This window comes from Oncorhynchus kisutch, linkage group LG8 (assembly GCF_002021735.2).
Source record: "Oncorhynchus kisutch isolate 150728-3 linkage group LG8, Okis_V2, whole genome shotgun sequence".
Taxonomy (NCBI): Eukaryota; Metazoa; Chordata; class Actinopteri; order Salmoniformes; family Salmonidae; genus Oncorhynchus; species Oncorhynchus kisutch.
The window spans coordinates 13,534,552-13,547,404 of NC_034181.2; the positions used below are offsets into that span (position 1 = coordinate 13,534,552).

At 42.8% G+C, this 12,853-nt stretch overlaps 1 protein-coding gene across 3 annotated transcripts in view; it reads right to left on the minus strand.

The window, feature by feature from the left end:
- The window catches only part of LOC109896173 (collagen alpha-1(XXVII) chain B), a 95,980-nt gene that overhangs the window by 11,793 nt on the left and 71,334 nt on the right, over positions 1–12,853 (minus strand). For all 3 annotated transcript variants that reach the window (XM_031829689.1, XM_031829690.1, XM_031829687.1), the window contains 10 exons: positions 10,656–10,709; positions 9,454–9,507; positions 7,130–7,183; positions 6,636–6,680; positions 5,164–5,208; positions 4,853–4,906; positions 1,669–1,722; positions 1,491–1,544; positions 1,203–1,256; positions 808–861 (listed from right to left, as the gene is read on the minus strand). In XM_031829689.1, coding sequence (XP_031685549.1) covers positions 808–861; positions 1,203–1,256; positions 1,491–1,544; positions 1,669–1,722; positions 4,853–4,906; positions 5,164–5,208; positions 6,636–6,680; positions 7,130–7,183; positions 9,454–9,507; positions 10,656–10,709 — 522 coding nt within the window. The remainder of the gene's footprint in view (positions 1–807; positions 862–1,202; positions 1,257–1,490; positions 1,545–1,668; positions 1,723–4,852; positions 4,907–5,163; positions 5,209–6,635; positions 6,681–7,129; positions 7,184–9,453; positions 9,508–10,655; positions 10,710–12,853) is intronic.

The following is a 12,853-nucleotide window of genomic DNA, read 5'->3' on the forward strand; positions in this document are numbered from 1 at the left end:
AGGATCATTTTACTATTTGATTTAGAATTTTAAGACCACTTGAAGCATCCCCAAAATATAACAAATAATTATTTGATGAAAGATAATTTTTGGCCTTACTGCTATTAGCCCATACAAATGCATTGAAAAACAGATTCACTACATAGAACAGTAAATAGTTTGTTCTGAAGTGTCTGTCCTATATCTGAGAGAGATAAGAAAGATCAGGAGACATTTGTATATTTGTTTTTTCACATCTATTTAACCTCTTATTTTTTGGCACGAAAGAGTCTCCAAACAGTATGTACTGTACTTCCCTTCATTTTGTCAACTGATACCGGTGGACCTTCCGACGAGTCTTGTGAGGCATGTGGGCGTCCTAGAGCAGAACCGGCACGTACGTGTTCGTGAGAGTCTCACCTTTCCACAGACGGGTCAGATTAGTGGGTTGCCCAAACTGTTCAGACGCTACAGACCATTTTGTGAGAAGACCGATTTTCGGGACGTCTCATGGTCTGACAAGCACCGCTCTAGCTCTGTTACCTTTCATCGCAGATGCGGAAGTGCGACATGGGAGGATGCGGTGGATTGAGACGCATCGAATGCAACAAAAAAAACATATCTCTAGCTTAAACTGATGGGGGCGTGGACATCGACCTTCGGGGGTTAAACAGCCATACCCTAACTGGAGATATGTACATATAACTCTAACTGGCAAATCGTCTATTGATGTCAATGAGACAATGACTGTCAACACTGGTCTTAGACTTTCAGCGCAAGTTAGGATTCATCACAATGACTATTGCCTTAGTGTTATTCATCTCTTACCTTGAGTCCATCAGGACCACTCTGTCCGGCATCCCCATCGATCCCCATCTCACCCTGAAGGAGAGGGGGTTAAAGTACCAGTTAATAAGGCCAAACTACCTATGGAACACTGGTCACTTTAATAATACTGTATATACTGTATTCTACGGCATTTTTGCCACTCCGACATTGCTCGTCCTAATATTTATGTATTTCTTAATTCCAATATTTTAGATTTGTGTGTATTGTTAGATATTACTGCACTGTTGGAGCTAGGAACACATGCATTTTGTTACACCCGCAATAACATCTACTAAATATGTGTACGTTACCAATAACATTTGATTCGATATTCGATTTGATTTTTTACAAGAATCCCAAACATTGGTAGGAGAAGTGTGCTCTGGGGTACTCACCCTCTGTCCGATGAGGCCCTGCTCTCCGAGGTTTCCTGCTGGTCCGAGGGCACCCTGTCACACAGGTCAATAACAAAATGAACAAATTGACGCTTTCCATTTCAATACACTGTGTGCAACATAAATAGACTGAATCGATTACTGGAAATGTGAATACTGGAAATGTGATTAATGGAAATGTGATTACTGGAAATGTGAATATGCCCCATTAGCTGTTGCCAAGGCAGCTACTCTTCCTGGTGTCCAAACAGTGAGTACCTTGTTGAGTATTAAAGAGTATAATCTTACCTTCTCTCCTGATTCGCCTGGTAGTCCCCACTCCCCAACCTTTCCAGTTGGACCCTGTCAGAGAACAATTACCATTCATAATCAAATTAGGGGGCAAGGCATTGGTCACTGGAGCCTGAACTAAACACATTACACCACGAGAATGGCACACTACGTCATGTAGAATAGTGTCACTCACCTTGACTCCCATCTCTCCCAGTGGACCCATAGTTCCTGGTGGCCCAGTAAGTCCCTATGGTGATAAGACAGAGCCATGGTATGATGTGATGACCGAGAGCACCAAAATACATTGGCCTGCGAACCCTTTGTATCCTAGGTAACTACACTGGTAAAACCAAATAAATACAGTGCGGATAAACAGCTAATGTGAGTGAAAAAGGCAGCAAGAATAGAGTGTGAAAAAGACATTGAGGATATACATGTGGATGGGGGAGATACGTTCATCTGGACTTGAGATGCAGACCCTTTCCTCTCTCTCTCTCTCTCTATATATATATATATATATATCTATGTCTTTCTATGTTTTTTTCTCTCCCCCTTTTTCTCCCTCTCTCTTCCCGTTACATAATACAGGATGCAGGATGAAGCTTCCCTGGGCTGCTCAAGCAGAAGCTGCACCATTTCAGCTGTCGGATTGAAGATGTAGAGACAAGTGCACACTTAAGTCTGTCCAATGCCCCTAGTCACCTCTTCTCTAAGATGTTGGTTGGGTCCAAAAAACCCAGATCCTAACCATAGGCAGAATGATTACCAGCAGGTGTATAGAGGCGTTATGGTAAACACAGTCAGGAATAGTAATGAAATCAGACAGCTTCCTGGCTTGAAGGTGAATTATCATGCAAAACTGATGTGGCAGTAAGTGTTAAGCTCTATAGGAATTTAAATATAGGAAATAACACCCGTATCCCTGACTGGGCTGCAGACAGTTAGGCCTGGCAGGGTAAAACAACAAGATGGCACCTACAATGGTCGCCCCTTTTTGCAAGCTCCCAGCCAACTTTGTAGTCTTTTTTTGTGTGTTATTTTGTACTTTATTTGATCAGAAAGGTTCTAGTAATTATTTCCTATGACCGACAAACACTTCTGGACATCAGATCGGAGATTATTCACCACAAATTTGACTTTCCGGTGTGGAATCCTCTGTCTAGACTACCCAAAGCAGTTATCTTCATCACAGAAGCTCTTTTTCAAAAAAAGACCCCGCCAGAGGAGGGGAAGGAGAGCTGGAGTTCTAGTCCAATTAAGGAAAAGGGCAAACCAACCTCCACGCCCTAGTATATTACTAGCTAATGTACGGTCTGTTTTGCTCATGCGGACTGGGATATGTTCCGGGCCTCCTCTGGGAATAGCGTTGACGACTACACTAACTCTGTCTCTGGGTGGATAGTGCATAAAGGATGTTGTTCCTACAGTGACGATTAGAACGTACCCAAACCAAAAAACTGGATACATGGCAGCATTCGTGAAAAACTTAAAGCGCAAACCACTGCATTTAACAACAGTAAAGTGACTGGAAACACGGACGAGTATAAACAGAATAAACCACACAGAGCCATTGTCATGGGTCCCCACTGCTCACGAGGACTGCAGGCTCCCGATCTCTGTAGCCAACATGAGTAGGACCTTTAAGCGTGTTAACCCTCGCAATACTGCCGGCCCGGATGACATCCCAAGCTGTGTCCTCAGAGCATGGGCAGACCAGCTGGCTGGAGTGTTTATGGACATTTTCAATCTCGACTATCCCAGTCTATCATCCCCACTTGCTTAAAAATGGTGAACATTGTTCCTCTACCCAAGCAAGCCAAGGTAACTGAACTAAATGACTATCACCCTGTAGCACTCACTTCTCCACCATACCCAACACCGTTGACCCACTATAATGTGCATATCGCCCCAACAGATCCATGGACAGTGCAATTCCCCTTGCACTGCACACCGCTCTATCCCACCTGGACAAGAGGATTACCTATGTGAGAATGCTGTTAAATGACTACAGCTCAGCTTCTGAAACCATAGTACCCTCTAAGCTTGTCACTAAGCTCAGAGCCTTGGGGCTAAACTCCTCCCTGCGCAACTGGATCCTAGATTTCCTGACGGGCTGACCCCAGGTGGTGAGGGTATGCAAACACACCTCCACCACGCTGATTCTCAACACAGGGGCCCCCATGGAGTGTGTGCTCTGCCCTCTCCTGTGCTCCCCGTTTACCCATGATTGTGTGGCCTCGCACAACTCCAACTCAATCAATAAGTTTGCTGACAACACAACAGTGGTAGGCCTGATCACCAACAACAACAACGCCACAGTGGTGCCAAGACAATAACGTCTCTCTCAACAAAACAAAGTAGCTTATCGTGGACTACAGGAGACAGAAGAGGGAGCATGTCCCCATCCTCATCGACAGGCCGCAGTGAATAGGGTCAAAAGCTTCAAGTTCCTCTGCATGCACATCACTGAGGACCTGAAATGGTCTAGCCACAACAGCGCCTCTACAACTTCAGACGGCTGAAGAAATGTGGTATGCCCCCTAAGACCCTCACAAACTTCTACAGATGCACCATTGAGAGCATTCAGTAGGGCTGCATCACCACCTGGTACGGCAACTGCTCCACCCTCAAGCCCAATGCATCACCGGGTCATGCTGCCTGCCCTCCGGGGCATCTATTGCACTCGGTGTCAAGGGAAGGCCAAGAAGATCATCAAGGACCTCAGTCCCCCGAGCCACGGACTGTTCACTCGGCTACCGCCCGACAGACGGAGACAATACAGATCCATCAAAGCCAAGACCGAGAGACTAAAAAACAGATTCAATTACCAGGCAATCAGACAGCCATCAATAGCCGTCACAAGCTATCACACACTCACACTCACAGCCAACACTGCTGTCCCATGTTGTAGAGACATTGAACCACTGGTCACTTCCCGTTTCATACTGTGTATTTAAATACTGTATCCCCGACATAGCTTATTCTGATATTACTACTACTGTACATTGTATTTTAGTTATACTGTTTATACACACTGCATATTCATTTATATTCCGGATTCTTGACATACCTCCTAATATATCTACTGCTGCGGATAGCATTCCTAGTATATCTGATTTCAATTCCCCCGTGTACATATGTATAGATTGCATTTTGATACTGCTACAGGGCTATTTTGGATGTTGATTGGATTTGCCACCTTTTTTTTCTTTATTTTGAAAAATATTTTAACTGTTTGAGATTTGACTGCATTGATAGAAGGTACGTTTTTCAATGCACCACTATAACACCTGCTAAACTGTGTATGCGACCAATAAACTTTGATTTGATTTGGGAGATGATGCCTCAGAGTAACATTTAGAGGTAAAAGAACTTACCGGCTCTCCTGCTATTCCTTTGGCACCTGGAGCTCCTGAGGGTCCTTTGCGACCCTGGAATATTACAAACCCATTGTAAGGAATGGAGATAGTTTAGTGCAAGTCCATTTTCTACTATATCCAGTACATCCCATCCCTAGGCTAGTTGGTTTCGTTACACCAATACATTACTCTTACATTCATATATAAGTGTAATGTCCAACATGCTACACACAAGCCTCTCTTTTCCAATTGCTAATGGTTTCCCCCAACAGGTGTCCACCCTAGTCATGACTAACCTAAAACAGCACTCTGTTAGCCCAATCACTTACTGGAAATCCTTTAGGCCCAGCTTCCCCAGGCTCCCCAATCTTTCCCTGGAGCAAAATAACACAGAAAGAACAAGGGTTTTAAATTATAAACACATAATATGGTAATTTAGCAGAAATATTATGGTCATTTAGCAGACACATTTATGTATAGTGACACATGGTTGCCATTAATAGTCCATGTGAATGTCCCATGCTGGAATCAAATCGACAGCTTTAACATTGAATCTTACCAGCATTGTACTCTAACTAAATGAGCCATTGGAACCGCTGATGTAAATGTATTTACAAGTTGAATGTAGTATGAATGGGGACTAGCGTGTTTGTCAATATGCATACTACCGTGCTCCATACTCACGCTCCGAGTGCATTCTCTGAGGACATTCTCTTGGGTACATACTTGTGAGAACGAGAGTGTGGATAACGCATAAAAAACATTTGAGCAGCACTCCCCCTACTGTATTACCTCACGCTACACCTCCCCATTCACTGTACCTCTTCCAGCCAGGACAATGGCAACAATAGAGACCAAACAAGATATGAACAAAGCAAATGTTCTACTTCATAACTATCAGTCAGCTACATAATCGTAATAATTCAGCAATCAGTTTATCAAGCAAATATGACATAAAACGAATGATATGCAAAGTAGATGTCAATTCTACGTGGGTAGCTAGCTGCCAAATAACCAACAGTAGTAGCTAGCCAGTTAATGTTAGGCCTATTGACTTACTATGGGCTCGCGATCTAAACATGCCGATATTAATACATTATGGCGCAGCGGTCGAAGGCACTGCATCTCAGTGCTAGAGGTGTCCCTACAGACACCCTGGTTCAAATCCAAGCTGTATCACAACCAGCCGTGATTGGGAGTCCCAAAGGGCGGTACGCAATTGGCCCAGTGTTATCCATCCGGGTTTGGCCAGTGTAGGCCGTCATTGTAAATACACATTTCTTGTTAATAACTGACTTGCCTAGTTAAATAAAATAACATAAATAAATGAACGTATTAAGATAAAATATTGTAGTTAGGTAACATGTGAATGGGAAACATTTCATTCCAAAGTCTGAGCTTATCTTCTCTTGCTTCAACTCAATTAACATGGTTTTACGCGGTTGCGGCATATTTGGGTGCATACTTTCCGTTGAGGCTCACATCGATATGCTAATGGAGTAAGCATCCGGGAAGTTCCCTCTGTGCTCCGTTTTGCATACTTTGATTTGGATCTCCTACACTCCCATGCTCCAATTTGGTGCACGTGGAAGGAAGTAGGTAGTATGCATTTTGAGAAACACCCATAGGCTCATCGTACTATATTCATTACCAGGCATGGCAAAGTAGTCATGTGAGGTAGGAAAGCATATACCCAAAGGTCCATGGGTTGGACACGGCCAATAACTGGGCAGAGTGGGAGGGTACGAGCAAAAACTGTTATTAAAAACGTAACGGTCTTAAAACTGCTCATACTACATACCATCTCCCCTGGGAAGCCTAGTTTTCCTGGTGGACCATCGGGACCCTGTAGAAAAACACATTTGGCAATGTCACTTCTGGTCTTACTAACACAGGCAGACACACACAGACAGACGCACACACACAATACCCAAGAACTCTTGTCTTTAAGAATGCCACAAACAGTTTACAATAATTTTAATTAAAAGTTTCCCAAAGTTGGCAAAGAAAATATCCCTAAAAGAAGATCATGTCCCAGAAAGTGTCCTTCAGATGTTGAAAATAATGAAAGCAATAAAAGACTTGTGAACAAAGCCACATTTAAAACTATTATATGGACATATTTAAGTACCAAATTAAGGCACAAACAGATGCCGCATTGCAGTATCCATGTTTTCCATTGGCTGTGGTTGGTGTGTTCATTGGGGAATGAAGTCATAGGGTTCCGTAACTGAGGAGCTCAATGCAGCAGAACAACCAATAGTGTGACCTCTGAACTTTTAACCCCATCCTCACCTTTCCTCCAACTGACCCCTTCTCCCCAGCTGGACCGTCAGGACCCCTCGGACCCTGAAGGAGAAAGCGAGAGAGAGAGAAAGAGTGAGAGAGAGTTATATATATATATATATATATATATATATATATATATATATATATATATATATATGAGAGAGAGAGAGAGAGAGAGAGAGAGAGAGAGAGAGAGAGAGAGAGAGAGAGAGAGAGAGAGAGAGAGAGAGAGAGAGAGAGAGAGAGAGAGAGAGAGAGAGAGAGAGAGAGAGAGAGAGAGAGAGAGAGAGAGAGAGAGAGAGAGAGAGAGAGAGAGAGAGAGAGAGAGAGAGAGAAAAAGAGAGAGAGTAATTGAATTAATATAAAGTGTCCTCTTCTTCATGTAGAGCTCTTCAGCCAGAAAGGCGTTTAACAGTAATAAATGTGGTCTAACATAAACGTTTAAATGTTCCCATTCTACTGCAATTGTGTTAATTTGAGGAATTGCTTAAAAAAACAATTTCATATTTCATTTAGGCACTTCCCATGAATGTGGTGGGTACCGTGGTTACAGAGAGGAAAGAGTGATTATTGGAGACAGTTTTAAACATGCGACTATGGTTGGAGACACAGAGGGAGAGGTGACTGGTCGGTGCTGTAAACGCTAGAGGTTTTCTCCAAAAGCCACTTGTGACCTATACAGTAAAATGCACACTGATGTCTCGATTCTGCTCCCATCGTCTTTCCATGATCGCATGGCCACAGTATTCAGCTGAACATTGGGGACAGTGTCACACAGAGAAGCCATGACCTTTCAAATACCAACTGCTAAATCATCTGGACCGAAACAACTAGATATCAATGCCTAGGATTCCTGCAGAGAAACTCAAAATATAAGTGAACAGTTTCAAATTTGATAAAGGAAAATTATCCATGTGCTTCAGGCATCTAGCATGGGTGCATCAAATATAAAAAGCCATTCTGGCATTGAAGAAAGCATGTTCTGTTTGAAGGAGAAAAATACAGGCTTAGTCATATGCAGTGAACTAGCCTCAACGTTTGTGAGGAGAGGACATCGCTGATAGGACAGCAATTATAGGTCACTTATCCCATGTAAATTCCAGTCAGCCGTCTGATTAGGGTTGGGTAGTATGCAGATTTTCATACCTTCATACCGTTTCTATTCTATATAGGAAGAAGAGACTGGATGTATGGTCGAGGTCAAAGATTCAAGGTGGCCAGCATGTGTTTTGTTATCGTACACATATGATTTGGGGAGATGCATCCCTTGAGGCCTGCAGAGTCATGTATAAAAATAACTTACACCAGGGGGGGTTAGAGTCAATGACAGAACTGTATACTGTACTCTCGTTGTTCCTCCTCCAGCCTCATTCAAAACCACACTTACTACGGCTGTCCAACCTCAACATACGCCAGTAAACACTCAAGTAACAAAGGAGGACTTGGACTGATGCTATATAGTAAATGGTCCAATCTGTTGTTACAGAAACTTCTCTCTCACACAGATATCTATCATCTCTGTTCCCAGTACTGCTGTGTTACTGGATAGCCTTGATACTAGGTCTCTGTTTGTTCCTAGGCTTGATAATGGAGTTGGCAAGATCCCAAACAGATCTGGGACCAGGTGGTGGTGGTGCTGATCTAAAAGGTATCGCTGTCTGGCAAGGTTTGAGTAGATTTTGTTGCCGGTGCTTTAATAACTGATGTATATAAGGCATTATTATTTAACTTTGAAAAATGTCTGCCTCAGAACCAGCTGGTGATCGTTTCTAACATTAGTCTACTAACAGGCCTAGGCAGCCTTTGGTAACTGTTCCAATAGATGACGCTGAGGGGTATTTTCCATTTCTTAATGTGTCTTAACTGAGTTTAATTGCATTCATCTTCTATGGTTTATTTTTACAAGCCTTATTATAATTTAGTGCTCATCTAAGTTATTAAATATTCAATATGATATTGCATAGAACATTAAATGATTTATGCAAAATGATTCCATAATATGCCTATAATTATACCACTTATGCATACTAGAGGGATCAGTCATGAAGTTGGATAGACCTTTGATTAAAGGTAACCCTTTATTGTACAGTTTGATTAAAGGGTTACCTTTAATCAAAGGTCTATCCAACTTCATGACTGATCCCTCTGATCCCTTACCATGGGTTATTTTGTAGTTGAAGTTGTGAGACTGTGCATTGGTGTCATGATAGCAAATCTATAGTTAGCGTGCGAAGGTCTGGAAAAGTTTCCATCCACAGCGATACTAGCTTGAATTAATAAAAAATGTAGCCATAACAGTGGATGCTGAAGGAGTACACCCTGTTCCTTACCCTCCTGCCTTTAGGTCCTCTGATCCCACCGAGACCCCTCGAACCGGCTGGACCCTGCAGGAGGAAGAACACACCACATTATATGATGGAAGGCAGCAACGTTACCACACTCACTGAGACGAGTAGCAGGACTGACTAATGAGACAGGAGCTGGGCCTACAGGATGCTAGTGAATGTAATGCATATCTATCATGACCAAAGAGCTGATCCCATGCCCCTGAAGGATATGCATTTAGTCATGCTTGCAGAGGAGATCCTACTGAGATGAAGCATGTCATTTTCAAAGGACACCTGGTCAGAAGAAGTAGAATAGTATGCTCTGCTGTAAACACTAATGCACTCTGCTGCTGCAGTCTCCTGCGCAGCTTGCTAAAGCATCTCTGAGTCTGACCGGCATGTCTTGCCACAACTTGTGTGATGTCGGTGCACGGCGTGAGGAGACTAAAGACATGTAAACATGCTATAAAGGTAAAGGGTGGGAGCTACATTAGCTTAGCCAGAGGTGCTAAAGTTTACAGCTGGCATGGCAGTACTGAGCAATCCTGACACTGATTGAGTGTCTTTCTGTCACTTCCCATCAACATCAACCAAGGTATGTGCTGTGGGGAATGTCTCCCAAACGCCTCGTGTGTACAACTGTCTTTAGTGTCTAAATGAGCGAAGATTAAACGGTATTAGTGAGGCCTCATCACAGACCTTTCTTGGCTATGTTTACGTAGCTGGATTCCAAACAAGGCAGGCAACAAACCCTTGAGGAGCCAGAATGGGTAGTAGCCTAAGAGTTTTAAGAGGCTAAGTCTGACCTTTGAAGACACTTAAACTAAACTCAAACAGACTCTATGCCAAGCTGCTGAACGTACCAAACAGAACAGGTTTTAACTTGATGTCTCATTCAGTTTGTTTACAGCAGTGATGCCTTGCTTCTAAATGCATTCTGCCATGCTGCATCTAATGCCAAACTAGAAACGATGCTATTTCAGAATAGTGCTGGTGGGATGGGGTTCATTCTTGTAGTAAATCTACAGGGCACAAGACGTTTAAAATGGTACCAAATGTTATGGGCCGGTTTCCCGGACCCAAATGAAGACTATTACATGGAATAAAAATAATCTCCACTGAAAATTTTTTCTGGTCCAGGACTATGCTTAATCTGTGTCTGGGAAACTGGCACTAAATGTTTAAAGCTAACAGGCTTTACTTACTGGTATCCCTAGAGGTCCTGATGAACCACACTCTCCAGGAGTTCCAGGATGACCCTGACAGACACACAGACCAACAGCATGAAGACATTCATCATACTTCAAACCCATTTAAAACCCCTTTCTAACATACTCTAATACTGACAGTGAACTGATGACTATTGACAATTGTTAGCTGTATTTTTAGACTGTAAGATGTGGCTGACTGAACAGTTTGTTAGTTTAGGTACGCTCTTAGGGGGAAAAAGTGCTATCTGGAACCTAAAATAGTTTTCCGGCTGTCCCCATAGGAAACTCCTTTGAAGAACCCTTTTTGGTTCCATGTAGAACCTTTTTGAGTTCCATGTAGAATCCTTTCCCTAGAGGGTTCTACATGGAACCCAGCATAGTTCTATCTGGAACCAAAAAGGGTTCTCCCTTGGGGACAGCCAAAAAACTCTTCTGGAACCCTTTTTGTAAGAGTGTAGTGAGATCTGACATAACTGTATCTGCCGTACTCTATCGCTTCTCAATAGCTGTAGCACTGTGTTGTTATACAATGAACATCTTGAGTCAATATGCTGAGAAGATAATGTAGATGCAAACAATATGGGGCTTCCAACTGTTTGCTGCTGTGTGAAGCATTTACAATACTAGGTAATGAGTTGAGAGACCAAGAAGAGACATAAAAATAATTCATTTGGAAACTTCTGCACAATGACAGTGGGGCAAAAAAGTATTTAGTCAGCCACCAATTGTGCAAGTTCTCCCACTTAAAAAGATGAGAGAGGCCTGTAATTTTCATCATAAAATCCAGAAAATCACATTGTAGGATTTTGATGAATTTATTTGCAAATTATGGTGGAAAATAAGTATTTGGTCAATAACAAAAGTTTATCTCAATACTTTGTTATATACCCTTTGTTGGCAATGACAGAAGTCAAACGTTTTCTGTAAGTCTTCACAAGGTTTTTACACACTTTTGCTGGTATTTTGGCCCATTCCTCCATGCAGATCTCCTCTAGAGCAGTGATGTTTTGGGGCTGTTGCTGGGCAACACAGACTTTCAACTCCCTCCAAAGATTTTCTATGGGGTTGAGATCTGGAGACTGGCTAGGCCACTCCAGGACCTTGAAATGCTTCTTACGGAGCCACTCCTTCGTTGCCCGGGTGGTGTGTTTGGGATCATTGTCATGCTGAAAGACCCAGCCACGTTTCATCTTCAATGCCCTTGCCGATGGAAGGAGGTTTTCACTCAAAATCTCACGATACATGGCCCCATTCATTCTTTCCTTTACACGGATCAGTCGTCCTGGTCCCTTTGCAGAAAAACAGCCCCAAAGCATGATGTTTCCACCCCCATGCTTCACAGTAGGTATGGTGTTCTTTGGATGCAACTCAGCATTCTTTGTCCTCCGAGTTGAGTTTTTACAAAAAAGTATATTTTGGTTTCATCTGACCATATGACATTCTCCCAATCTTCTTTTGGATCATCCAAATGCTCTCTAGCAAACTTCAGACGGGCCTGGACATGTACTGGCTTAAGCAGGGGGACACGTCTGGCACTGCAGGATCTGAGTCCCTGGCGGCGTAGTGTGTTACTGATGGCAGGATTTGTTACTTTGGTCCCAGCTCTCTGCAGGTCATTCACTAGGTCCCCCCGTGTGGTTCTGGGATTTTTGCTCACCGTTCTTGTGATCATTTTAACACCACGGGGTGAGATATTGAGTGGAGCCCCAGATCGAGGGAGATTATCAGTGGTCTTGTATGTCTTCCATTTCCTAATAATTGCTCCCACAGTTGATTTCTTCAAACCAAGCTGCTTACCTATTGCATATTCAGTCTTCCCAGCCTGGTGCAGATCTACAATTTTGTTTCTGGTGTCCTTTGACAGCTCTTTGGTCTTGGCCATAGTGGAGTTTGGAGTGTGACTGTTTGAGGTTGTGGACAGGTGCCATTAATACAGGTAACGAGTGGAGGACAGAGGAGCCTCTTATTAAAGAAGTTGTTACAGGTCTGTGAGAGCCAGAAATCTTGCTTGTTTGTAGGTGACCAAATACTTATTTTCCACCATAATTTGCGAATAAATTCATAAAAAATCCTACAATGTGATTTTCTGGATTTTTTCTCTCTCATTTTGTCTGTCATAGTTGAAGTGTACCTATGATGAAAATTACAGGCCTCTCTCATCTTCTTAAGTGGGAGAACTTGCACAATTGGTG